The 26,314-nt window shown below is 52.6% G+C and overlaps 3 protein-coding genes across 4 annotated transcripts in view; 2 read left to right on the top strand and 1 right to left on the bottom strand.

The window, feature by feature from the left end:
• Window positions 1–209: 209 nt before the first annotated feature.
• LOC116450133 (SNF-related serine/threonine-protein kinase-like) lies at window positions 210–5,686 on the bottom strand. 2 transcript variants are annotated; one of them, XM_032122223.1, is made up of 6 exons: window positions 5,592–5,686; window positions 4,075–4,697; window positions 2,470–2,611; window positions 2,089–2,301; window positions 1,861–1,998; window positions 210–1,707 (listed from the first exon to the last, which is right to left on the bottom strand). In XM_032122223.1, exons 2-6 carry the CDS (start codon window positions 4,661–4,663, stop codon window positions 873–875), a joined length of 1,917 nt encoding a protein of 638 aa, XP_031978114.1. In that variant the 5' UTR covers window positions 4,664–4,697; window positions 5,592–5,686; the 3' UTR covers window positions 210–872. The 2 variants fall into 2 exon arrangements, with proteins under 2 accessions (XP_031978114.1, XP_031978112.1); XM_032122221.1 differs by having other exon boundaries at window positions 5,548–5,649.
• Window positions 5,687–7,267: 1,581 nt separating this feature from the next.
• Window positions 7,268–9,778, top strand: AGRP (agouti related neuropeptide). The gene is made up of 4 exons (XM_032122225.1): window positions 7,268–7,549; window positions 8,354–8,553; window positions 8,798–8,892; window positions 9,505–9,778. Exons 2-4 carry the CDS (start codon window positions 8,370–8,372, stop codon window positions 9,694–9,696), a joined length of 471 nt encoding a protein of 156 aa, XP_031978116.1. The 5' UTR covers window positions 7,268–7,549; window positions 8,354–8,369; the 3' UTR covers window positions 9,697–9,778.
• A 1,104-nt stretch (window positions 9,779–10,882) lies between these two features.
• Window positions 10,883–26,314, top strand: part of ATP6V0D1 (ATPase H+ transporting V0 subunit d1) — a 34,541-nt gene continuing 19,109 nt past the window's right edge. The window contains exons 1-2 of the mRNA XM_032121473.1: window positions 10,883–11,066; window positions 21,179–21,350. Of these exons, the coding sequence (XP_031977364.1) occupies window positions 10,937–11,066; window positions 21,179–21,350 (302 nt within the window). The 5' untranslated portion in view covers window positions 10,883–10,936. The remainder of the gene's footprint in view (window positions 11,067–21,178; window positions 21,351–26,314) is intronic.

Below are 26,314 nucleotides of genomic sequence, written 5' to 3'. Positions count from 1 at the left end.
TCTGGCATGCCCAGGCCTTCCCTCACCTTTGGGTGTTCATCATCCCCGTTCTTACTCCCTTCTGTGCCTGCCCTGGGCTCCATTCTGGGCCCCTACCCACTCCAGCTCAGGCGGATGCTCCCTTGAAGTCACCCCTGGTGCCAGGGAAGCCATCCCTGGCCCTCTGACTGGGGGGACAGTCATGTTTTTGCAACAACGCTGCACCCACATCAACCCACGAGCTTATTTTATTGTCCTTACAAACTTTGCTTCCCAGCGGCTCCGATCCTTCCACGCGCGTGCGCCACGGCTCAGGCTGAGCTCTGGCCCACGCCTCTGTCGTCATTCATTTCTTGCCAGCAAGAAAACAAAGAGATAATAAATAGGAAGCTTATTTGCAGAGAAGGTCCAGGGAACGGCCTGGGGTCATGGGCCAGGCTGTGCCTGGCCCCGGCCGGGGCCGGCGGGGGGGCTGCAGGCAGGACAGCCCAGCCCCGGGCCACGCACACTGTGGGGCTGGGGCACTGGGGGGACTTGGGGGGATATAGCAATCTCTATTTAATTACATTAAAATAGACTATTTAAAAAAATTATTTCTAGTAGTTAAAAAAGTGTCGTGGTCCATCCCATCCCAGCAGAGTCATGGAGCTGTCCCAGGGGTTTGGGGATGCACTGGCTGGTGCGGGGATGGACCCCAGTCTGCTTCACCCTGGGCAGGCCTGTCCGGGGGATGGTCTGTCACAGCGGGTTCCAGGGGTGGGTGCTATCAGGGTGGCCACCGCGGGTGACAAAGCAGGGCACTGTGCCCCCCACCAGCCCCACAGCCACCGGCAGACCAAAGGCAGGGGAGTGGGCACCCTCCCAGACCCCACAGCAGGGCCAGTCCCAGGGCTTTAAATGACATGGCAGCAGTTGAACTGCCCCAGCGAGAGGAGGCTCTCCTTGGAGCCCGGGCGGAGTTTGAAGGCCAGGGCTTTCTCGCAGAGCGGGAACTGCAGGAGCCTGTCCCGCAGGCTGCCCCCCTTGCTCTTGCCCGGGTCCAGCTTGATCACACTCTCTGCGCCCCCTTCAGGGCCTGAGCCCTCCACCGACTGCCGGGCCGGGCTGGTCTGTTCCCCCTGCACTGGAGGCGTGTCTGCACCACTTGGGACGGTGGCAGGGGTCGTCTCTGCCCCCAAAACCTGGGAAACTCTGCTGCTCTGAGGTGACAGGACAGCTCCCCTTTCCTCGGGGAACTCTGCCGAGGAGCCCCCAAGTTCTGTGTCCTCCTCCCTCCTCGGGGGCTCAGCTCCATTTCCCCGCAGCACCAGGGGACCCCGGGCCCCGCTCACTCCCTTCCCAGCCCAGGCCGCCCCCGAGCGCCCGCTCCGGCCGCCCAGCTCCACCCCCGGCCCCCAGACCTCCCCGCGGCCGGGCAGGCGGTGGGCACGCAGGAAGGCTCGCATCTGCTCCTGATTCAGCGAGCTGCTCTTCCTCTCCATGGCGCTGGGCCTCTCCTCCTCCTCCTCGTCCTCCTCTTCCTCCTCACAGATCTGCTGCAGGGCCGGGGTGCTCTTGGTGATGGTGGTGTCAACGGCAGGGACCTTCAGCAGGGTCCCGGTGGGCTGCCGGCCGCCAATGTCCCCTCCGGGGGGCAGTCGGGACCCCCCGACGAGGCTGCTTGTCTCCGTGAAGGGCAGGAGGCTGCCGGTGCTGCCCACAGAGCCAAATGTGTCTGACAAGTTGGGCCTGAGGAAGGGGAGAGAGGGAGGTGTCAGTACCCAGCTGGGCATCACAAGGGCTGTGGCAAGGAAAAGGACAGGGAACCGGCCAAGACCCTGCACTGGGGACCCAGGATGGTGGAGAGGGGGACACGGGACAGGGGGCAGCAGGAGGGCTCACCTGCTCTGCACCTCCTTGGCCAGGTTGTAGACGAGGCTGAGGCGGTGGCCCTGCTTCTCCTGCTTCTCCCGCAGCATCCTCTCCGCCAGCAGGAAATACGTGGCCGTGATGTGGTTGTAGCGGTTGGCTTCCAGCGCCCTGTGTGGGACCGAGGGAGTTGCATCAGCACACAAGGGACATGCTTGGGGGGACCTGAAGGGGCTCCCACCCTGGCATCCCATCACTCACTCCTGGATGGTGTCCCGATCTGCAATGTTCCCGCATATCATGGCCTGGAGGATGATCTCGTGCTCCTCCTCAGAAACGCGCTTGTGGGACGTGAGGGGCAGCAGGGAGCGGCTGGCAGGGGACGGGTCCACCCCCTGCAGCCACGTGTGGCCCTCGATCTGCTCCAGGGATGCTCGTTGCTTCGGGTCCCGCTGCAGCATCCTGGAGATGAGACTGGGGGAAAGGAGTGATGCTGCAACCCTGCAGCACTGGGTGAACCCCAAAGTAAGCAGCTTTACCCACTCTTCCCACCTCAGCTCCCAGGAATCTGCCAGAGCTGGGGCACCCACCCCAGGGAAGCAAGTCAAGGTCTGGGGGGTACAGTGAGGGGGTGGTGCTCACTCAGCGCACTGTGCCGAGATGTGCGGGGGGACGGTGTAGCGGCAGTCCATGATCATGGTGAGGGTCTCGCTGTCATTGGCCTCCTGGAAGGGGGGGTGGCCACACACCAGCATGTAGAGGATGACCCCCAGGCTCCAGATGTCTGCAAGAAACAGCAGCAGCAGTTCAGGTTGCACTCATCGTGGCCCAGGAGAGATTCCCCACAGCACGGACCCTGGGAGGGGCGGCACCACCAGCCCCCAGTGCTGATCCAGCAGACACCAGGGCTCACTGGGATGTTCCTTGGAGATAACAGCTCCCAGGTCTTGCCCCGTGGACAGGGGGACCACACTCCTACCAAGGCAGGGAAGGACCTTCCCATCCCCACATCCAAGCAGGTCTCAATGGACTTCACCAAAGCAGCTGAGGTGTTATCACCTTGTCCAGGCAGGGACGGGAAGGCCAGCCCTGAGCTCTGCTCTGCTCTCCCCCCTAGTCACATACCCGCCCACGGCATGACTGCACATCATTCCTCAGCTTCCTGGTTCTCAAATCCCACCACAACCATCCTGGAACTGGGCTGTGCCTTAGGAGACACTACAGCAATGGGAGAGGGACCTAGCACCGATCTGGGCTCTCCAGCTGCATGGGGACTAGCTGGAGCACGATCGCTGCCCTGTCCTGGGGACAGGGATGGAGCTAGAAGCATCTTCCCTGGCTCCTCCTGCCCAGAACACAAATTTCTGCAGATGTGCGAGTTTAGGATGCTGAGCATGCCGTGGGGCGCTCTGTTAATACCTTCAGCTGCTTAAGTCAAGTGTTCAAAAATTTCTCATCTGCATCGGTTTTCTCCCTTCATTTCCCTTTGCAGCGCCACCAGCTTGTTTTTCTACAGTCTCCATAAGCTAGCCTTGTTCTCAACTCGGGATCCGCCTTTCCCTGAGCCAACGCTGGGCTTTTGCCTTTAAGGGCTTGTGTTTTGCTTTGCTAAATCCTCCTGCCCTAATTCCAGCCAGACAGCCAGCTTGGATCCTGCTTCCCTCCCACATCCCCTGTGTCACAGCAGAGCCTCTTGGAGCCCTGAGCCCAGCTCCCTGTGCCCTGGGACAGTCTCCCCAGACCCCTGCACCCTGGCCAGGGAAGGAAGGGCACTGGGAGCCATGGAGAGGAAGTGGCTTTCTGGGCGGGGATGGAGCAAAGGAAACTTTCGGAGCTCCTCCGCCCAAACAGCAGCATCCCGAGCAGATTTCCTTCCGGCCTCACCCCGCCAAGTAACCACCAGCGCCAGACTGCTGGCAGCTGTATCCTCACACTGCTTCTCCTGGCAGATGCCGTGCCAGGGCTCACAGCCTGCTTGGGCTTTTTCCCCTCTCCAGCAACCATCACTCTGTGGGATCTCTGTGGATGCTGGGATGGTCTCTCTCTGCAGAGAGGACCCTGCTGTGCCAGGGCAGGTCTGGGCAGCCAAGCACCCAAGGGACAGGCTTGCTCCTTGCAGGGACAGCAGTGCCACCATGTGCTCCTAGTGTAAGGGGCCAAGTGGGAGGTAGTACCCAGCTGGCAGAACCATGCCCAAGGCAAGGGACAGAAGGGAGGCAGGTCCCCAGGGCACCCCACAGCTCTTACCAACAGCCGGGGCATCGTACTCGTCCCCAAGCAGGATCTCTGGTGCTGAGTACGCCAGGGAGCCACAGCTGGTGGTGAGCATCTTGCCGGGCTGGAAGCGGTTGCTGAAGCCAAAGTCGGTGAGTTTGACCACCCCTTGCTCCTGGAAGAAGACCACGTTCTCGGGCTTGAGGTCGCGGTGCACCACGTGGAGCTTGTGGCAATAGGAGATGGCGTGGACAATCTGGGCAAAGTAGTGCTTGGCCCGCGGCTCAGTCAGGCCGCCCTCATGCCGCATGATGTGGTCAAACATGTCCCCGCCGTCGCCCAGCTCCAGGATAAGGTAGAGCTTGGCGTGGGTGTCGATGACCTCGTAGAGGCGCACCACATTGGGGTGCTGCACCAGCTTCATGCAGCGCACCTCCTGCAGGAGCTGCCCCGCCGCCTCCCCCGCCAGCTTGCTCTTGTCGATCACTTTGACGGCCACGCGTTGCCCGGTGAAGACGTGCCGGGCCAGCTTCACCACCGCAAAGTGGCCCTTGCCCAGCGTGCGCTCCAGGTCATACAGCCCCGCGATCTTGCCCTCGCCGCAGCCCTGTGCCCCGGCCATGGCAGTGTCGTCAGGTGGGGACAGGCATCAGGTGCTGTGGGATGGAGGAGATGCTGAGCAATGTGGGGTGAGGGATGGGGTGCCCCCGAACACCAGGTCCCTCAGCACCACTGACACCAGGACTGCCAGGACATCAGAATCCCCAGCAGCCTGTGCACCCCTGACACTCCACCTCCCAGTCCCCATCCTGGGACCTTGACACCCATCTGTATCCCCACATCCAGTTCCTAGTACCCTGGAGATATCCATACTTCCATCTTCCATCTCCTGAGTATCCTAGGGTACCCCATAATCCCCACATCCAGGTCCCCAGCATCCTGAGCACTCCAACACCCTCCCTTTTAGCTCCCGGCATCCTGGATATCCCAATACACCCCTCTACTTCCCAGCACCCCAGGACATCCTGATACCCTCTCCTCTAGGTATCCAGAACTGCAGCATTCTGGGCACCTCAATACCCCTGCCTCCAGTCCCTCATCACCCTGAGCATCCCCATACCCCCTTCTCCTGGTTCCCAGAAGCCTGAGCCCTCCATACCCCTACCTCCAAATCGCCAGCACCCCTGTCACCCCACACTCCCAGACCCCCGTATCCGGGGCACCCCAATAATACCAACCTCCAGGTATTTGGCATCCTGGCTACCCCAATATGCTCATCTCCACTACCCAGAACCTTTGGGCACCCCCACACTTCCATTTCCAGTCCCCAACACGCCGAGCCACCCCCATATCTCCAACCTTCAGGTCTCCAGCACCCCTGTCACTCCCGTATCCCCATCTCCAATCTCCAACATCCGTGCCACCCCCATGCCCTCACCTCCAGACCTTAGCACCCTGGGCACCCCCATGCTCCCCCTACGGCGCCCCGGGCACCCCGACACCCACCCCAGCCGCTGTCACCCGGTGCGCCCCGGCGGAGCCGCACTCACCGGGGCGCGGAGCTGCGACCGCCGGGGCTGCGGTGCCCGGGCGCGCCCGCCCCGCTGACGTCAGGGCGGCTCCGGGATCGCGCCTTAAAGGGCCCGGCCCGGCGGGGCTGAGGCCGGGGTGATGGTCATCGCAGCTCCTGAGAGGCAGCTCCCGCGGCCCGGCTCGTTATTGCCTGTTTTGGGTAGCGGGGACTCGGTTGGCCTTAGCGGTAACGAGGGCTGGTGATGAGCTAAATGAGCCGCCCGCCTGCCTGGATGCTTCCAGGAGGAGAGGGAGAGCCCGCAGCCCGGGCTTGTCTCCCGAGGGTCCCGCCGTTGGGGGCTCCTGCCTGGGATGCCCGATCACGGGCATCTCTGCTGTGCCACTGACCCACTCCATCACCCGCTCCCACTCCCGCTGGAGTCTGAACCATCGAGCTGGGAGCGCAGCCCTGGCCCCCCCTTTTCCCCTCGCTTTAAGCCCTCTTTTCCTGGAAGCGGCCCGGCGAGCGGCCGGCCGCCTCATTTAGCTCGTTACTGGCCTTCGGGATGCGCACAAAACAGATGTTGCTCCTGCAGATTAAAAAGCTCTTAGCGCGGCCGCCCTCGTTCCCGCTAATGCCTTCCCAGAAGTCCTGGCCCGCGGCCCCGCCGGCTGCAAACAGGCCCTAATGAGCTGTGCTGAGGTCTCCGTGCGGGGGCTGGTGTCAGCGGGGACTGGGGCAGCGTGGACTGCGGACCCGGAGTCCCCAGGGCTGGAGCCGGAGGAGCTGGGGCTGGATGGGACACTCGGCATCCACCCGAGCCTTGGGAATGGAAAGGGCTGCCAAAGCTGCCTCTTACCCAAGATGAGTCTGTCCAAGCATGTGGGGTGCCAGAGGCATCCAGGTGCTGTGGCAGGGGTCCTGATTTGGTGTTGTGCATTGGGGCACCCAGATGGGTGCTGAGTGTTTCCAGCAGCCACTTACAGCTGGAGAAAATTACACAAGGCAGATGCGCGCCTCGCTGGTTCTGTGCCTGCTCAGCCTGTCCCTCAAATGCAGCAGGAATCAGATCATGCCAGGACAGGGGATGTAGGAGCAAGGAAGCCTGCAAAGAGCCCCAGGGATGGTGCTGCAGCCAGGAGCAGTGGCTCACATTCTGCTTGGGGATGTGCTTGGAGGCCTGGGGATCCTTCTGGTCTCGGAGCAGCCTGGTGAGGGCAGAGCCTGGGCTGCCAGCCTTCCCTGCTGGGTAGGTCACAGCCTGCTGAACCTTTCCTATTTTGTCTTAATCCTCCAATTCCTTGCAGGGCTGAAGCCACTCAAGGCCACAAGTGTTCCCCAAAAGAGCCTGGCTCTGGGGAGATGCAGGTTTTCCAAATGAGACATGAGTAAGAGATGCAGTTATCACAGGTGGAAGCCTGGAGAATCTGCAGATGGCAAGTGGTCAGGAGCTGGAGGACTTCTGGAGGCTCTGGACTATGACTGGATGCTTGCCAGGAGATACAGATAGGCAACATTCCATTTGAAAACCAGTCAAGCTTGGTGTGGTTTTGGTGAAGAGACTGTAGCCCTGTTACTTCTCTATTTGGGAACTAAGAGATGTCCTCAGGCTGCAGCCTCAGTGCTGGAAAGGGAAGTGGGCTGGAAAGGGAACTGGTCTGCAAGGACAGTGGGGAATTGCTTCCAAGAAACTTGGGAGTTTGGAGCTAACAGGGATCTGTTCCTTCCTGCAGCTGTGCAAGGCACAAAGCAGGAGTCCCCCCTCCCATGCATCACCCCACTGGCTGCCTCTTTATCCAGACAATGCCCGTTTTCCAGAGACTCCCACCTACCTGGTAGTTAGTGGAGTCATGTGGCTGCAGCACTTAATTAATAAAAGGCCGATATAAATCCCAGTAAGCGTGTGGGGAGGAGGACACTGAGGCAGAGCGGTAGCGGCGCTTCCAGCGAGCTCGGTGGAGCAGCGAACAGCAATCCCCCTCTCTGCTCGGAAAGGTCAGTGCTTACCACGGGAAGGGTCTTGGGAGTGTGCGGGATGGAACACCCCTGGCTGTGGGGCTTCCCGCAGTGCAGAGGGGTCTCTCCCAGCAAAGGGCTCGGTGGTTTTGTGGGATGGGGAGATGAGGAGTGGCCAGCATTGGGCGGCTGGAGACAGGTTTGGAACCTCAAGGCTGCCCAAGCAGAAGGCACAGTGTTTCCCAGGATGTGGCTGACAGCAGCAACTGAGATACCACCTCTTGGTCCCTTTTCTTTTGCTCCCTAAGAGGTCACCTACTTTTTAGAGCCTTCAGGCCCCCAAAGCCCACAGCCCAACCCTGCAGCTTCTCCTGTCCCCCAGCCGTGTGTGCTGTGGTCTTTCTCCCTAGCCAGCACACAGATTCTAGTGGCACTTCCAGGCTCAGAGCCCGGCAGGAGCCGTGTCAGCTGTTTTGGCCACACACTGTGCACCTCAATGGTCTGGTGGGGCAGAAGAACCTGAACTGCCGCAAAAAAGTCCATTCAGATCTCAGTCCATTCTCTGCTGGTCATCCCTTTCTGTGGGGAGATCATGAATGTGCTCACATGTGGGGTGCCCCACAGCACATGAGATAGCTTTGGGGGGTCCTGCTCCCAGGTGTCTCTGGGCCAAAAAGAAGGCTCTCAAGTCCAAGGGAGCAAACAGCTGGGAGCAGTGGCTGTGCCGGCAGAGGCTGCCCCTTGCTGACACAGCACTTCTCGGGCTGTGGAGGTGACGGCAGTGGAGGGGACAGGCCAGGCTGCCAGCAGGTGGGCTGATGCTGGCCGGGCCCTTCTGCACAGGTTGTCCCCCAGGACCATGCTGAACGTGTTGCTGCTGTGCTGTGGGCTGCTGCAGGGGATCCAGGCTGTCCTGGATCTCAGGACTGCTGACCTCAGCTGTGGCCACCTGCAGAAGGTGAGTGGTGGGCTGGAGGGGGTGGACAGAGCCCGCCACACCAGCCTGCAGCGGAAAGTCAAGGAGGTGTCTGCGGAGCCAGCAGGTGAGTCCTGTGGCCACCTGCTCTTCACTGACCCCCACCAGCTGCTCGCTGGAAAGCCCACGGTCCCAAAAATGAAGTGGGGATCCCCTTAAAGCAGCACAGCCTCTCCTGGCCCTGGCTAGTGAGAGCAGCCTGGCACCCCACAGGGAGTGGGGCCTTTTTTTCGTGGGGACACACGAGCAAAGGGAGAAGAATCAGCTGACCTGCCAGCAGCCTCCTTGTCCAGCCTCTCTGTATCTCGTAGGAACTCTCCCAAGGCTGGGGTTTGAGCAGATGGCCCTGAGGGTCCAAGAAGCTGATGGTGACCTTGTGCAGAGAGGCAGCCTGCTGGAACCACAGGTATGGATCCCTGAGCTTTCTTACAGACACCCCAAAGAGCAGGGCAGCCTCAGGCCACAGCAGCCTTCTCTGTGTCCCTGAGGCTGGGGGGTTTGGAGCCCAACATGGTGCTGCCTGGGATGGGAGTATCTGTCCATCACCTGAGGAGCTGGGATGAGCTGAGGCTGCCCAGACCTGCAAGGGGCTCCAGCACTCAAAGGAGAGTGGTCCAAGGCTGTGCTCCTGTAATCCATTTAATTAACCTCAAGCGCAGCCCAGGAAACCTCTGCAGAGCAGGAGCTCGCTGGGCAGTGCCCTGTGTTGCCTGGTTCAGCCCCCGGTGCCTCTGTTTGGGCAGAAGGCACAGCACCATCCAGGCCATGCTTGAAAATAAATGTGTGCAGAAAGGCCTTGAGACACCATGGATGAGGCAGCAATGCCTGCAGAGAGTCCACAGGGTTCAGCAGTGATTTCCAACAGAGAATAGAGCCCGGAGTTGAATACAACAGAAGCCTCTGCTGCTGGCAATGCCAGGTTTCAGCAGCCACACTTGGCTCTCTCCCACGCAGTTCTTTATTTGCTGGCACAGTGGTCCATGACTTCCTCTTCCTCTTCCTCCTCTCTCCCCTGCAGGCATCATCCACAGAACTGCAAGCTGCAGGCCGTGAGGAGCGCTCCCCCCGCCGCTGCGTCCGTCTCCTGGAGTCCTGCCTCGGCCACCAGATCCCCTGCTGCGACCCCTGTGCCACCTGCTACTGCCGCTTCTTCAACGCCTTTTGCTACTGCCGGAAAATCAGCACCAACTTCCCCTGCGGCAAGAACTAACACCCATGGGGCTGCCAGCTCCTCGCCCCTGTGTGTGCCTCCTTCTCTGCAGCTCCAATAAACCAGCCCTTTGCAAAAGCCACTGCGGAGTGGGAATGGTGTGATGTGTCCGCCTGGGCTCTCAGAGGAGAGGGGTGGCAGCAAGGTGACAACGGCCTGGGCACAGTGTCCACACAGCTGACACTCCAGGACACATCCATGTCAAACCAAATGTGCCTTTCCTGGCTACATAAGTGGTGTTTCAGCAGCAGGGGTGCTCCAGGTGATGTTTTGGCTATGCTGCTGTGGCCCACAAAATCGGGTTTGTTCCTTGGTGTGCCCCGAGCCCACAGTCACACGCTCCAGAGAGACATCGACTGTTTATTTCAGAGCTGCCCCAGCCGGGGTGCTCGGTGCTATTCCACAAATCCAGCACACCCCACCGCACTCTCCCTGCCATTATTTACACTGAGAAGCTCAGGCTTAGTGATTTCCCAAGCACAGCCCCTCTATTAAGATTGGTTAGTAATTTCCATAGAAATCATGTAACTGCAGGTAACTTCCACTCATGCTCAGGGGAAGGGTCTTCACCTGGGCAGAGCCTTTCTGACCCGTAGAGCGATTTTTAGTGTTACAATGAACATAGTTCAGCTCTAGGATACACGGGCCTCGAGTATTTCGCCAGGTTAACAATGTACACATTGGTATATATCAACACCTTGACTTACTACACTCTTAAAGCTTGTTCCAGGATATCGTTGAATGAGGGAGCTGGCTGCTGCCTGTTCCACTGATAACGTCCCCTTTTTTCCTGATAGGGCTTGAGAGTATACAGAGGTCTTACATCAAAGAACATCCAGCCTTAAGATAACCTTGACGTATCCCACATTTTGCAACACTTACACATCAAAAAATTGTTTTATTTTGTTACAGAGCAGCTCCTGCATAGCCCTTTACCTGGCTACGCACGACCTGCCCTGACTAGTAGGAGTGGTGTCTCGGCAGGAGGCGACATTGCGAGCTTTACTTGTGCTCTTCTGCCTGTATCACTCATGGTGGTTTGGATGTAGTGAAGGGGAACCTCACGCTTGGCGCTGGGCAGCCGGAGCCGGGGTTTGGCGGGCACGGAGTTATGGCGACCGCCACCGCCTCAGGCCGTTCCCGCCCCGCAATGGCTGCCGGGAAGGGGGCGCGGCCACGTGACCCGCCGCGAGTCACGTGAGGCGGCGGGCGGTAGTGCTCCCGTCTCGTCGCCGCCGCCATGTCGTGTTTCCCGGAGCTCTATTTTAACGTGGATAACGGGTACCTGGAAGGGCTGGTGCGCGGCTTCAAAGCGGGGGTACTCCGGCAAGGCGACTACGTGAACCTGGTGCAGTGCGAGAGCCTGGAGGGTGAGTGGTGGTGGAGGCCTGGGGCGAGCGGGAACAGGCCCCCCCTCCCTGCCGTCCTGAGGGGAATGGCCAGGCTGTGGGCTGAGGGGAGATAGTGAGGGGCTGTGGGGAGGCGAGGGGAGCCTGGCAGTGGGGAAAAGAGCCGATAGCGGCGTTTATTAGGCGCTGTTCCCTCTTCACCCCATGGCTGAGGACGCACTTCATGTCCCGTCCTGTCCCCCCACCCCGCCTCATCTGACTCAGTTTCCCGGTCAGCCCGGCCGTGTGATTGCAGCAGCTGATACAGCGGTTTAAGGGAGCTTGAGCTCCCACTGCTTTCTTGAGGTGGCCGTGTAGCTGTGCCCTGCGGGTTTTGGGGGCCTGGTGGGTTTTGACAGGTGTTGCTGGTGAGACTTGTTAGTGCCTTCACTCTCTAAAGGGCAGGAGGCCTTTTAAAGGCCTGAAATAAGGTTATTGGCATAATCTTAGATCCCTGATACCCGTGATTAGTTTTTAAGGAGATCAGGTCACCTAGGAAAGTACCTGCTGTTATTGAAGGATCACTAGTGGAAAAAAATCTAGTGCACATCTGAGTAAATTCACCAGTGAATTACATGTTGCCTGTGATCTTGAAATCTCTTTTGAGGCTGATTCTGATTTCCAGCCATTATCTTTTTTCTAGATCAGTGTGTACAAACTTAGAGAACTGTGAGGTTTTTTTTTTTTTTTACAGTGTGGGTGGTGAAGCACTGGCACAGCTTGCCCAGAGAGGTGGTGGGTGTCCCATTGTTGAAAGCATTCAAGGCCAGGTTGAATGGAGCTCTGAGCAACCTGGTCTAATTGAAGATGTCCCCACTCATTGCAGGCAGTTGGACTACATGGCCTTTAAAGGTCCCTTCCAGCCCAAACTATTCTCCAGTTCTATGATCACCTGTGGTCAGCTCATCATCTTAATTAGTTGGTGCTAAACTGTTCCTCTGATCAGTGACCTCCTTAGCAGTTTTCGCTCTTTGGTGTCCAGAACCTGGATCACAAATCACAAAGATTAAAACCAGACCTGTCTTGAAATAAACTAGAAACACAGGTATCCAGAGATGTTGGTTGTTTTGATCAGTGGAACTATAATTATTGGATCATTCTTTCTTCTAAAAATATTGGTTAAGCATCAGTTTTATCTGGACAGTCATTGCTGAGTGGTTAATTGAAATTGACTGTTTAGATGAATCCCTGGCCAGCTGAACCCTGGATGCAAGTTACAGATAACAACAGAATGGGATCAGAGTGCTGTGTGGTGCCCCAGTCTCTACCTTAAAAATTCCCAGGATGTTTTTACTTAGGACAGAAGCTCCTTTTTCACTTCTCTTTTTTTGCAGCTCTTTGCTTGCAGCAGTCACTGTGATTCCTGCTGTGGAGCCCGTGACTTGAAAGAGAGCAGTGGGAGTTAATTCTGCTCTCTTGGTAGTCACATGTCTCAGCATGCCCTGAACTGTGACTTTTTCACCTTTCCTGCAGATAACTTCCTCTTTGGAGTCTTCCTGTACTTGGAACTTCTCTTTTCTTTCAATTTCTTGCTTTCTAAACCAAGCTGCTTAAACCTAGTTCTCCCTTGGAGTGGTGTTGGCTGCATTTGGAATGGGTCACGTTGGAGTTCCTGTATGTTTGTCGTGGTATTGGGCTGTTCTGTCCCCAGCAGCTCTCTGGTGGCAGCCACTGCTGTGCTCCTGGTCACGCTTCATTCAGAACCTGAAGGCTCTTCCGAATTTGCTGCAAATCTTGTTCCTCCTTCACTTGGCTCACTGTGTTCCTGCTTAGCATGCTTTTGGAAAGGGATTCTCTTTCAAAGGAGTGTTGTTCTTCTTTACTTACATAGGTCTCTGGTCAAACCATTTCTTTCTTCTTTTAGTGCCGATTTTCCCATTTCAGTACTTGTTTTCTGTGCTCCACAGACTTTTAATGTGTTTCTTTCCCAGATGCTCGTCTGTACTAAATCCAGGCAGTGGCTGATGTATTAGCAGCCAAAATAAGTACTGGGGCATAAATTACTGATACATTCTTCTCTACTCTCTGTTTTGTCTTCGCTGCCACCTCTCACGTGTCTGGCTCTGCAGTTAGTCCCAGTCCTGGAGCAAGTGATTGCCTTGGCCATGGAGAAAGCCTGAAGGACCAAGCCTGTTCCAGGTCTGGCCCTGGGAATTGGGTATCTGGCTGCTTGGAGTATGTTCCAGGTCTGAAATGCTGCTCCCTCTGGTGTGCCCAGATCGGTCTGGAAGCGCAAAAGGTTTGACTTCTCTGCTTCAGGACTTACGCTGGCAGTTTAGTGCTGCTGGAAAGGAGGAAATCATGCTTTTCTGCATGATTCTCTGTTGTCTCTGCTTGTCTGATCACAAGGTAACCTGATCCAAGCTCTCCCTTCTTGCTGAGTCAGAAACAGGGAGCCAAATGGGCTGTCTGTGGTCAGGCAGGCTCCTGAGCTGGCCTTAAGAAATGTGTAAAAACATGTCCAGGATTGAGGGGGTGTGTGTGAGAACTGTTTTGGCTTAAGCTTTCTCTTAAAGCCTTTAGCAATAACGCGTTTAATCCCTTCTTTCAGCTCTGAAAGCCCTGGTGCTCTGGTTGTTTCTCAGCCAGAGGCCCTATGCTGTACACCCGAGCTGGGAGCATTTGCAACCTTCCTGGTGGTGGTCGCTGTTGTATCCAGTTCCTGCTTCTGACACAAGGTGTCAGTGAAGGACCTGGAGCTGCTTTCCTCTGCTCCACTGGTGTGAGCATGAATTTGTGCTCGAGTGGAATCTGTTTGGAGCAACCAAACTTACGAGTCACCCAGACTTCTACTGTCAAAAGATTGGTGAGTCGTCTACAGCTCCTCAAGCTGTGGTGGCTTGTCGGAGGTCTGATATTCTGTCAGGAGAATGAAAAGCTGTTGATGCAGTTGAACAATGGTTATGCTTTTAAGCAGCAGAGTTCAGTATGGGCCTGGAATGTGGGTTATTAACTGGCTTTACTGTTGGTCTGCAAAGCTCCCTTCTGTAAAAAGCATGTGGAGCCCAAGAAGTGCACAAAAGCATCTTGCACCAGGAATGTCTTTACCCTTAGGTCAGTGTTCATGAGCCTCCTGTTGTTACTACTTCTTGCTTCCACAGCAACAGTGTAGAAAGCTGCTTTCTTTCTGATCTGCCAGTGTTGTAGAGGTGATTGGTGGGTGAAATCCAGCAGCAGGACGTGTCACCTTCTAGCTGGGTGATGAGGCTGAGGAGTGGAGGGAAGTTGGCTCAAGCTTGTGTGCCTCTTTTGGGAGAGGCCTTCCAGAGACTGTGCATCTCCAGCACCACCACTCTGTGTGTGCTTGTGCCTTGGTCTATGCTGTTGGCACAGCTGGGAACTTGGATGCCATGGAAACAGTGCTGTGCACGTGGAGGAATGGGATCTGTCCATGGAGTTTGTCTTCTGCACACCAGGCTGACTGCAGTGTGTGCTTTTGTTTTCATTGTCCCGAGGATCTTTTTTCTCCCCCACAGGCTGCCACTTGCTTTGAGGTGTTCAGCACATCTCCTTTCACTGAAAGAAGAGCAGGAGAGGCTGTGCTACCTGTCTCTTTTCCATTTTATCACTGTGGTCCTGGAATTTAGGCCCCAGAAGGCTGGAAGTGGGCTTCTCTTTCAGCATAACCACATGGGCCGTGTGTCCTCTCGTGTATAGGGATGTTGCAGAGCTCCAGACTGGCTTCAAGAGTGCTTTTGGTGGAGCTCATGGTATTCTCCTGGCTGTAGGGGGAACAGCATAGATCCTTTCCCGTGCAACTCCTTTACTGTACTACCAAGCAAGGAGAGGCCACTTGGTGGTCGCAAAGCATAACCAGGCTTAAATCCGTTGTGAACTCTGAGAGTGGTTCAGTCTGAACTCAGGGAGTGTAGAAGCCAAGCCATAATGTGGTGGGGACCTTTCATTGTCATTCACACAAAGATGGTTTGTCACTCTCCTGATGTCTTGGAGCCCTGTGTGAAAAGCTGACCCCAGTGTGCTGGGACTGTGCAGCAGGACTGTTCCCTGGCCCCAAGAGCTTTCTCCTGCCAGAGGAGGCAGAATGTACAGGCACAGTAAGACCTGAGGAGAGTACAGACCATTCCTGTCCTCTGAATGTTGACTGCTCGTGCAGCAACAGAACAGTGTCCAAAATGCTGTCCTGCTGCTTTGTCCTGCATCCTGTATGGGTGTAACCACTGGCTGTGGCTGTTTCATCAACTGTCCTGTTAAAACAAGCTCCAGGAAAACATCATTTATTGGAAGAAAGATGGCACTTCCATAGCCTGCTAGATGATGGTGGCAAACAAACAGTGTGGTCACTGGCTTCCTGCAGGGTTCAGCAGAGGTGCTTTGCTGTTTGTTCTGGCCTCCTTTACCAGGCAGAGACCTGCTTCAGAGCTTCTCCTAGCTAAACTTCAAGCAGCAGCTGAGGTCAACTTCTCCCGTACTGGTGTAGCTTCAGCCCTTGTTTGTGTCCTGCCCCTTGTTAGATGATGATGGTGTCTGGGTTTCCTGGCAGGTATTGCTGCTCGGCAGCCTGTCAGTGCTTTCATCTTGTTTTTCCTCAGCTGTCGGCTCCTGCATCATGAGACTGTTTTCTGCCCTGTTTGTTTTAGTTTCTGAGTGATTTTTTGCCTCTCCCTTAACCCCTGCACCAGGTGCTGCACTTCTAAGGTTGTAGTCACTTAGAGCAGTCTGCTTTTGGAGGGGGAAGAAAGCTTATTGGGGATGCAGGCAGATGAGGAAGGGTTATCTTGTCTTTTGGACAGATTAGGAAAGGGCTGCCTGGTTGAAGGGCTCCCAGTGGAGCATGACCTGGCTGTGCCGGGTTTGAAGCTCTGAGTGGAGTGAGTTCAGCCCCAGGAAGGGATGGGCTAGGAACACAGGCTGCTCTTTGGTGCTGAGGGCATGTCAAACTGGTGAAAAGTTAGAGGTGAGATAGTGATGAAGGAAGGAGCCAAAGATGATGTATCTCTGTGTCTAACTGTGGCCCAGATGAATTTGCTGCCTGACAATAGAGAAGAGGTAGCACGTCACTGCTGGTGGTGTGCAACCACAGGAAAGGTCTTAAGTTCTGCAGGGAACAAAGGGTCTCTGAGCTCTTCTTCAGTGAGATTTCAGAGAATCAGCTTCAGGAGTGTCTGAGGTGGCTATAAACAGACCAAACAAACAGCAACAAGGCAAGTGGTAATGACTGCAGTCTCCTGAAGGGATACGTGGGCGATGTAACTCATCTGCAGACTGCTGTGTAATCCCTCAGCTGCGTTACTGCCTCCAGCCAGGGAGATGGCAAATGATATTTTAATTTTTTATATAGGCGGTGATGGCCCCAGGTGCTCTGGAGGAAGAGGTCAGGTTTACAGCAGATAATTTTTGTGAAAACATCAGTTTAGCTCAGACGTTGCGGAAGCTGGTTCTGTGCCTGTGCGTGAGAAAACAGATCAGTCCTTGCCTGGAAGTGCTTGAGCCCTTAACTTGATTCAGAGCTCTGCAATGCAGTTACAGCAGGAAAGAAGGAAGGGTTGGAAGTCTGAGCTGATGGGGCCATGGATCATTCTGTCTGAGCGGGGCTTACAGGAAAGGCTTTGACTGACAGATGTCTGACAGACTAATGGCTTGGCTCCTTGTTATGTCAAAGCAAACTTGCAGGAGGGGATAGTTGCATTAGTGTGAATATGAAGTCTCTTGTGAAGATGTCATCTGAAATGTGAAGGTGTTGGCACAGCAGCTGTTGAATTAAGCTCTGGTTGTGTTTGTGGCTTGTGTACAGGCAGCTGCATGAAAACCAGAGGGCCTGATCTGAGAATTGATAGGAGGTGGCTGGAAGTACATGTCATGGTAATCCCAAGCACTACCGTACCCAGCTGAAAAAGGGTGTCATTCTGACAGATGATTGTGTTCTTGCACGAGGCAGCTTTCTGGGAGCTGTGACCTGGCCATAATTTCCTAGGTTTTGCGGGGGAGAAGAGAGAACAAAAGTTTTGTGGTCATTCAAGTGCTCCCTTGCCAAATGCTGGCTCAGTCTGTTACATAAAGTGTGTGAACCACTTGGAAAAATGCTGAAACAGGCCAATGTGTCTCTTAAAATCAATTGCTGGGTTGAGGCCATGTGCTGTTGTTGGTCAGTACCTGAAGGAGCTCATCGGGAGGGGCTGGGCTGTAGGTGCATGTCTCCCTCCTTTTCAGCAGCAGCTGGGGAAGAGGCACGGCAAAAACCTTGCAGGCAGTGTCTTACTGATGTGCAGCATGTGGGATCTTTGGCAGCTGCCCCTGCCAAGGTGCTGCTCTTGCTGCCAGAGGCCAACTCCTGCTCAGTCTAGGCTTGTGTGAGGAACCTGAGCTTTTGGAGAGCTTGGAGCTTGCTCAGCAGTGGGTCCATTTATTAGTCACCGTGCTACTGGGACAGCTCTTCTGGCAGCAGATTTCTGAAACCATGGGATTAGTTTGCTCTCATCTGAGGAGCTTGACATGTGAATAGTCCTATTAAAAGCTCCCAAACCCTCTTGGCTGAGGCTTGGTGACTGGCCCAGCAGCTGGAGGAGGACAGGCTAGTGTAAAGCACTGATACACCGTGGGATGCACTGAGTCAGGGTTCATAAATCTGGTCCAATTTTTGGAAAATATGTTCCATTTTGTCTGCTTGGATGCTAAGAGATTCAGAAAAGTTTAGTTCTGCAGTTTGTGGCTGGCCTTCCTTGTTAAAATGAATTCCAAGTGTTATATAAACATGGCCCTTATTCCAGTTGCAACATAATGTGCTGGCTCTTATGCTGTGGAGTTAGGGGGACAACCCTTTCATGGAGCAGGGCAAAATGTTCCGGCCAAGCAGCTCATGGGAGCTTGCTCAGAGATGTTGAAGGAGAGCCTGCAAGGCACAATGTGCAGCCTATGTGCCTCTGGTCTAGGTGCAGTGCAGCTCTGATGTCCTGGAAGTACAGCAGACTCTTCTTTTTGTGTCACTGAATCTGTAGCATCAAGTGATAGCCAAGCAGCTACTTGCAACCTCAAAAGCAGAGTTTTGGGTTGTGATGACACCAAAACAAACCGGTGGTGTTGGACTTGAGGAAACAAGCTTTGGCAGCTTCCGTACTGAAGGCGGATCTGGTAGGATATGCAATAGCTGCTTCCTCTCCAAGGTCCTGTATAGCTGCAAAACAACATCACATGCCTTTTTGGGCAGGCTTAGCTTCCATTAGAGCTCTACACAACTGCAGGAAACTGCAAGTGGGAGGTATATGAATGCAACTACTGTAGTTCCCTGTGCCCTCCCTTGCAATCTGAGTTTATGGGTGTAATACTCTTACCAGGACCTTTTCTTTCGTATTCATTGAGCATACTATTTGATCAATTTTGCTCCATGTTTTCTCTAGTTTCTGCTAAAGGCAAACTAGTGAGTCCTGATCTGTCAGGAACTTAATTTCCGCTCAGACTCCAAAGCTCATAATTAGAGAGCTTTAAAAAGTGGGACAAAAACTCATTAAGACGTAGCTCAGGTAGGTTTCCCCTCTGTAAGTGTCTTATCTTTCAGAAATCAAGCAATTGCAGAACAGATAGGTCAGAACCCTCTGCACACAGGATGGTGCCCATGAGCTGGGCTTTTTGAAGACTTTAGGAAGTGATTACTATCAATAATAATCCTGTGCAGGCTGCATGGAGGTGAGGGACATTCCAAGTTCTGGCATGATCTGGTGTTTGACTCTGTGGCAAGGTTCGTGTTGCAGGCTTGATTGAGTTACCCAGGCAATGTTTTTTCTCCCTTGCAAGTGTGAGCATAAGTTGACTGTGATTTGGTAGAATAAACCACAGGTGTTCAGCTGCAGATTATCCTGGGGAACAGAGATCTAGATTAGATCTCTGCTTTGCTCCAGCCTTGATGTGTGTAGTTGGATGGGGAGCTCTCTTTGCTGCATCCAGGACTCACAGAATCATTGAATGGTTTGGGTTGAAAGGGACCTTACAGACCGTCTTGTTCCAAACCCCCTTCCATGGGCAGGGACACCTTCCACCAGACCAGTTTGCTCCAAACCCTGTCCAATCTGGCCTTGAAAAATTGTGGAGGTGGGGCATCCAGAACTTTTCTGGGCAACCTGTGCCAGTGCCTCACCACCCTCACAGGGGAGAATGTCTTCCTAATATCCAATCTAAACTTAGTCGCTTTCGGTTTGAAGCCATTACCCCTTGTCCTGTCATTCTATGCCCTCGTTAAAAGTACCTCTCCAGCTCTCCTATAGCCCCTTCAGGTACTGAAAGGCTGCAATAAGCTCTCCCTAGAGCCTTTTCTTCTCTAGGCTGAACAATTCCAATCCTATGAGGAAAGGCTGAGAGGAGAGATGCTCTATCCCTCTAATTATCTTTGTAGCCTCTTCTGGACCTTTTCCCAACAGTTCAATGTCCTTCCTGTGCTGAGGACCCCAGAGGCGGATGCAGTGCTGCAGGTGGGGTCTCACCAGAACAGACTAGAGGGGCAGAATCCCCTCCTTTCTACAAGTGCTCCCAAAACTCTCATGTAAACCACTGAGAAACATGACAAACTGAGTGGTATTTAAGTCTCTGGCCTTTATTTTCCTTCTTTTTAAACTCCGTTTCCTGCAACACTGAGCAGTGGAAACATCTTTGTAGCTAAAGAGTGCTGGGTCAAAACCATCTTTGCTAGACTTCCTTGGAAACACCCAGAAGAGTCAGTTGGCTTGGAAGCTGTTTGACCCCTGCATGCCTTGGGCAGAGAACAGTATCGCCCTGCACAAGCTCAGGTTGGAGCCTGAGGAGGAGCTCTCCAGCTCCTGCCCTGGCTGGATGTGATACCAAAAGATCAAACTCCTCAAACCAGGCTGAGTCCTTGCTCTGACCTTCGTGCTATGGATGCTTGTGCCATAATGCTGAGGACTTGTGTGGCTCAGTGGAAGGGAAAGGCAGCCTCAGTGCTGCTGCTTCAGAAAAATCAGAGAGAAGTGTCTTTTTTTGTTTTCTCTGGATGGTGTGCTCACATCTGGTTTGACTCAATGCTTCCAGCTCCTCTCCTTACCCCATAAAGGTCTTGAGTCCCTGGGAGGATGTGCTTGCCTAACTGGCCCTCTGAGGTGAAGCTGAAGGGAGATGAACATTGTGTACCAATACAACTAGTAGAGCTTTGAGGAGTAGAATTATATGACGTTCCTTGGTTCTGGATTCAGTTTTTCCATAGAGACGCTTAAGTGCTTTTGGCTCAAACAGGGCTTTTATCTTGACAGAACTCAGCGTGTTGTGGTTGCTTGTTGGCCAGGACTGCAGCTTGGTTGGGCACCTGACCTGCAGCAGGGCTAACAGAGGAAACAAAGGGTTCCTCTGCTTGAAACTGGAGAAGGGGAAGACTTTTGAGCATGTTCTTACATCCTGGGCAGGGATTACCTACCCTGGATTTAAATGGCCTTCATCTTCACTAGCCCCTCTGTACCTATTAATGCCTGAATTCTATTTACCAGCAAAAATAGCTGGGCTGCTTTGGTAATGTAAGACAAAGATGTTTTATAATTTCTAAGTTGCCGCTTCTGTCTTTATGGCTTTGAAAACTTTACAGATGCTTCCACATCACTAGTATCTGGAGAGACTTGCTGTGTGTGTGTGCAGTTAGGTTCTTGGTTGTGATTTCTTCAGAGAAGTCTGCAACCAGAGAGCCCTTTTGGCTAGACAGAGTGCTTAAGTGATTTTATTTTTTTTTTCTCCCCCAAGATTTCTAGCAAATACCTCCTAGAAAATCAAGAAGCTTCCACCTTGACCTAGCACAGTGAACAGCTGGCACCAGTGTGTGCTCAGTTACACAGATTTGTCTTTAAAATGAGGCAAGGCTGATATGGAACTGATGCCTTGAAGTGGCTACCTGAAAACAGAGGCTAGACAAGATTAAGAGAATAAAAGTAGGTATTTATCACTTATCTTTTCCTGCATTTGGGTTGTCCATCATAAAACTGTGCACAAATGTAAGTGAATGACTTAACAAATGGGTTTTGTCTAGGTTATCTTTCAGAGAACAGAGTGCCTAGAGAAGTGCTGAGCAACAGCTTTCTTGGCTATCCTGAAAAAAAACCCCAAACCCAGCCCAAAACCCTCTAAGAGTGGAATTATTCTTTCATTTTCAGACTTGAAACTGCACCTCCAGAGCACAGACTATGGGAACTTCCTGGCCAATGAAGCCTCCCCGCTCACTGTGTCCGTCATTGATGATAAGCTGAAGGAGAAGATGGTGGTGGAGTTCCGTCACATGAGGAACCATGCGTATGAGCCCCTGGCAAGTTTTCTGGACTTTATCACGTGAGTACCAGCTGGTCGTGAACAGCATTTGAAGTGCTGGTGTTCTTCCAGATGTAAGAGCTCTCAGACCAGCTTTCTACTCTCAGCCCTGTGCCTGCTGTGTTTTATGTTTCTTGAATGAAATGGGTTTGGTTGTATCTGGAGGTCTCAAACCAGCAGCATTTTATCACTGTGTTGTTAAAAGCTTCTGCTCCCAGGGAGCGTGTTCTCCATTGGTACAGCTGCTTGGCTGCCTTCCATCCCAGTATTGATTCAGTCTCTTAGAGGTGCCATTTATCTTGGTCCCTTGAGTTAAATGTTCCTGAGTTTTTAAAACTGTAATCCTGCCGTGAAACATAGGCATGCCATGCATGTGCATTACAGCAGTTGCCTGCTAGTTCTGAGCCACTGAGGTTGATCAGCCGTCATCAGGGCCAATGTGATTCTCCTGTCCCATCCCAGGGCCTGTAGGTCTTCCTCTGGCCCCACCACAAACTGGTTCAGGGAGTTGAGCTGGCCAAAAATTGAACAACTTTTCCCTTTCAGGGTTAACCTTTGACTGGTTTGTTTTTCTTGGATAGCTCAGTGGGATCCAGCAAATGCCAGCACTAGGGGAAGGCACAGCAGGGAGACACAGGGCTGCAGCAGCCTCAGCACGTCCCTGTCAGTTCATGGAAACACATGGGTCTTCCACAGCAGGTTCAGCTGATGTGAAAAGCTTGAAATAGCCCAGCAGTCTTGAGGTATCTTCTCCCAGAGGTTTTGCACAACCCTCTGCTTCCCAGTGTGCTGCTCTTGTTTTGTTTGGTAATAAAATGGCATTGTTAGTGGTGGTGGGATACCAGTTGTCCTAGCTTGCATCTGAAACGTGGAAGTAAAATTGACTTTTTCCTTTCCTTAATCTATATTCCTATAAGCTCTAGTTTGGCTTGCAAACTGCACAGCCAACGGTCTCCTCTAACCACCAAGGAGATGTCTCATGGACAAAAGTGAGTTTCTGGTTCAGTAGAACGTGACTTTAACTTGAATTTCTGAGAAGGAGATCATACTCTATTCTCAAGTGAGATAGTTAATGTATCACCTCTGGTACAGTGAGCCTGGGCTCATCGCAAGCACTCTGGCAAGTGATGTTTAATCTTGCATTTTTGGCAGTTGTGTGTGTGTTACCCTCCTTACCAGTTACAAGTTTTTGAATGATGCAGGCTGATGTAGAAAGATCTTTGTGGCTGATGGAAAAATTTTAAATTTTCATCTATCTGTGGCAACTCCTGCATTTGCAAATAATTGAGTAAACACCCATCTCTCTGCCATGGGCCTTTGTGTTCACTCCTTTCTGTGTCTGGATGCTGCCATTATCTCACTTTCTAACCCAGTGGCTTATATCTATTATTTTCTGGGTCACTGTGCTAAAGCTGTCTCCTAAGCCTTTCCTGTTTTCTAAGAAATAGTTTTTACTTATAAGCTTGTCAGTAAAATTTCTGGAGTTTTTATGTTTCGACCCAAATATGGAGCAAGGCATTACCAAGCTCCCATTTTGCAGCAGTGTTTGCAATGGATGAAGCAATTTCTAGTTCATCATCTTAGTTGTATGGAGCAATCACTTCTATTCTCTCAAACTTAAGTTAACTCTTAAAACACCTCTTTGCCCATCTTGAGTTTTCTGTAAAGACACCAGTGCTGTTTGAGGTTGGCAGTGTTAGGTGGGTGGTCCTCCACTGCTGCTTTTCCTTTGCAGTGTTACGGATTTATGAAAGTGTCTCTGTGGAATTTCACAGTAATCACTAATGCATCTGTCATATCTGTTTAAAGGCAATAGTTTGGGCAGCACACCAGTATCTTGCAGACTTTAAAACTTTGCTGTTGCCTAGCAGTCTCACTTTGAAAACCAGTGTGTGGAAAACATGAACTGAAAGGTCTCAGACCATGCCTGCTTTGGTTACACACTGCCTGACTTGGTAGGAAGGCTATGGATGGCTGTGGAAATCCAATTCCCTGTTACTTCAGTCCTGTTGACCTTTATCCAGTGTCTACATCCAGCTCGAGTTTTGAAGAAGACCTTAAAACATCTTCTGTAATCAGAAAGGCTGGTTCTAACCAGCTGTTGGAATCACTTTTTAAAACTGGTGTTCTGCCCTCAACTTGATTTAACTTTGATCTTGTTCTGCTTCTGTCATTCTGATTTTGATGAGTTCTCTACAGCAAAAAATGATTCTGTGCAGATACCTGTGTCTCTTGCTACTGCATAATCTCTTCTTGAATATGTTGGTTCTGTTCAGCACAGAATGTTCCTTCCTCAAGTCGTCTTCACTCTTATCTCTTCTTTTCCTTTTTACCTACAAGATTTGCTCTAATGCCACTGTTCGCAGTGCTGCCTAGAGAAAGGCAAAAGGTGAAGCAGGAAAAAGCTGTTTTCCCATATGGAATGTCTCCAGTCTCTGTAGAGTGTTGTGCAAGGAGTCCAAGAGTTCAGCTGAGTTTTGTCGTGGTTCTGCCACACCACTGATGGAGGGGTCTCCTCTGGGTCTGCACTCATCACACAGTGGAGTATTGTTGAAGTAGAGAAGGTGTTACCAGCTTTGACTGGTCCAAGGTGGGAGTCACTATCAGGGTATTAGAATCTCTAATAGCTTGTAATGACACCACAGACAGGTTAAAAGAGAAGATACAGTGAACCACAAGGAGTTTGGAGAGGGTGCTGCTTTTGTCCAGTGGGTCTTCGTATCTTCTCTTGATAAACCTAGTATTTGGTGATGGGCCTAGTAGAAAAGAAGGTAGACTAGATGTGGCTTCTTGGACTGCCTTTCAGGCTGTGTTCCCTGAAACTGTCCCTTGAGTTGTAGTAGGTCTTGGTTTGGGGCAGGGGACAGAAATTTTCAGAGATTTGCTGACAGTGTTAAACTTCCCATGTGTGTCCCAAATAGTTGGAGTGGAGAACAGCCCTTTTTGGAGCTGGCAACATGCACTCGTGCCACTGGCTTTCATCTAGCTCAGGCATGTATGGAGGCAGCACCATAAAAATGTTCAGCCAAAGGATATTGGCAGTGCTGAGGATTTTGTGCTTGTGCACCCAGAGGTATTGTGTCATCCTACCTGCCTGGGGGACACTGGGACAAGCCTGTGCCACTTGATTTTTCACCCTGTGTGTGCGCGCAGATAAGGGGTGATTTATATTTGCCTTTTGAGCATGACTATTTCCTACTCCATTCTTTTAGGATAGTTAATGAAACCTGAGCAGGAAATGGTAAAGACTGCTCCTGGTAGACAGCTCAGGGCAATTGAGGCACCAGGTGGTCAGAAGAAGAAATTGTACTCAACTGGATGTATCTGTGTGCTAATAGTATACAGGCTGAAGTGAAATAAAAAATAGAAGAAAGATGTGGAAAGTTTGAGCAGGGCTGGCTTCTGCAGGAGCAAAGCTTGAGTTCACCAAGACCTCTTTTGAGTTATAAACAGAGATTTTTAACACTGAGTGAGATTGTAGGTGGTGTGTCTGGCTCAAAATGGAAGGAAATGTTTTGTAGCATGTCCAGCTTTGACACTCACTGCTGCTGGATGTCTTTGTATGTACTTACCTTTTTGGCCTCCTTAGGACTCCTGGATAACCTCACATAAGACGGGCACATTGGAGCCTGTTAACGCTCACTGCTAGTGGTCAGAGTGTGCATGGCTGATGCCAGGAGGTGGATCAAGCATTTAAAAAACTGTCAGGCTTTCTCCTTCCGGAGTGTCCTGCTGGACCTTTGGGGTGGTTTTGAGTGGATCATCAGGTGATTGTTTTGCTTGTTTTTTTGAGGGTGCTGAGATCTGACCCGGGACACATTGCTGAGATCTGGGGAAATGTCTGATTGTGGGAGCAGCTGTAGTCCTTGTCTCCTCTGGCTTCAGCGCCAACCTGCCAGGAGCCATGCCGTTTGTCCCATATGAAATTATACCATGTAATTTCAGTTGCCTCTTTGAAGCAGCCCCTGCAATAAGTGAGGCCAGGGAAAGGAGAAGCAGCAATAGGGGGGCAGTGCAAGGGCTGTGGAGCAGAGGGTGTGTGTTCCGTGCCCGGCTCCAGGGAGGGGAGGCCGCGCTGCCGGTTGCTTGCCGGAAGGTGGCACTCCAGCCCCGTGCTGCCTGTCCCCAGGTGCACCGCGAGTGTGGGTGAGGATGGTCACCTGGGGAGGTGGGCAGGAGTTAACCTCTGTCCTGAGCATAGGAGAAAGGACAGTGTTTAAAAGCACGTGAACAAAACTGACCCCAGAACGTGGCTAGGCAGCAGCCCCAAAGTAAGGTCTTTGTTTCCCAAGTCACTTGCTGACACTGATTTTTTTTTTTTTGTCCTGTTGTGCTCCTCTCCTGGCACCGCACTGACTCTTTCCTGGCTCTGATTCTCTCCAGGAACTCTTCTGTGGCAAGTGTTGCGTTCTTAGTACCAAAATAAGGGAAATCAGCCAGCTTCCTCAATTTGTTTTTTCAAGTGGTGGCTGTAGCTGGCAGCCTCTGCCACTGCAAGCAGAAAGCTCGGTTTGCTGAGCCTGCTACAGTCTCCATAACACACCTGCTTGCTCTGCATCTTGCCACGCAGCTCCTTGCTGGAAGTCTGCTGGTGCTTCCCCATGTCTTTCAGCCAACCATACTAGGTTCTGAGCGATAGGCACAAATTGTCTGTTAACATCTCTGCTCCAACACAAACAATGGACTCTTTGCCTGGGGGAATGCAGTGGTGCTCTGTAAGGCAGCAACAAACAGGTATTAAGTGTTCTTGAGACAGCAAAAGCCACTTCCTGAATTCAACAAGCACATATTGACTTGTGGGATGGAAGTGGGTTTTAGGTTCTTCTCAGTGATGTGCTGCCCTGCCTTTCTGTACAGGCTTTGTTCTTTGTGTTCACCTGACACAGTGCCATGGCCTGTCTCTCCTTCCTTCCAGTGTTCCTGTGTATGGTTTAGATAGGAGCAACATTAGGATAAAGAATCCTGACTCTAACCTGCTGTAGGCT

This window comes from Corvus moneduloides, chromosome 12 (assembly GCF_009650955.1).
Source record: "Corvus moneduloides isolate bCorMon1 chromosome 12, bCorMon1.pri, whole genome shotgun sequence".
NCBI classification, from domain to species: domain Eukaryota; kingdom Metazoa; phylum Chordata; class Aves; order Passeriformes; family Corvidae; genus Corvus; species Corvus moneduloides.
This window is presented reverse-complemented; position numbering and strand designations above follow the sequence as displayed.

What these genes read in the sequence shown, in the direction of transcription:
- LOC116450133 (XM_032122223.1), bottom strand. Translation starts at nt 4,663, where the DNA reads ATGGCCGGGGCACAGGGCTGCGGCGAGGGCAAGATCGCGGGGCTGTAT. An exon ending in GTACGATGCCCCGGCTGTTG is followed by an intron (nt 2,612 to 4,074) that starts GTAAGAGCTGTG and finishes TGTTTCTTGCAG; the next exon opens with ACATCTGGAGCCTGGGGGTC. An exon ending in GCCAAGGAGGTGCAGAGCAG is followed by an intron (nt 1,708 to 1,860) that starts GTGAGCCCTCCT and finishes CCCCTTCCTCAG; the next exon opens with GCCCAACTTGTCAGACACAT.
- AGRP (XM_032122225.1), top strand. Translation starts at nt 8,370, where the DNA reads ATGCTGAACGTGTTGCTGCTGTGCTGTGGGCTGCTGCAGGGGATCCAG. An exon ending in GGTGTCTGCGGAGCCAGCAG is followed by an intron (nt 8,554 to 8,797) that starts GTGAGTCCTGTG and finishes TGTATCTCGTAG; the next exon opens with GAACTCTCCCAAGGCTGGGG. An exon ending in GCAGCCTGCTGGAACCACAG is followed by an intron (nt 8,893 to 9,504) that starts GTATGGATCCCT and finishes TCTCCCCTGCAG; the next exon opens with GCATCATCCACAGAACTGCA.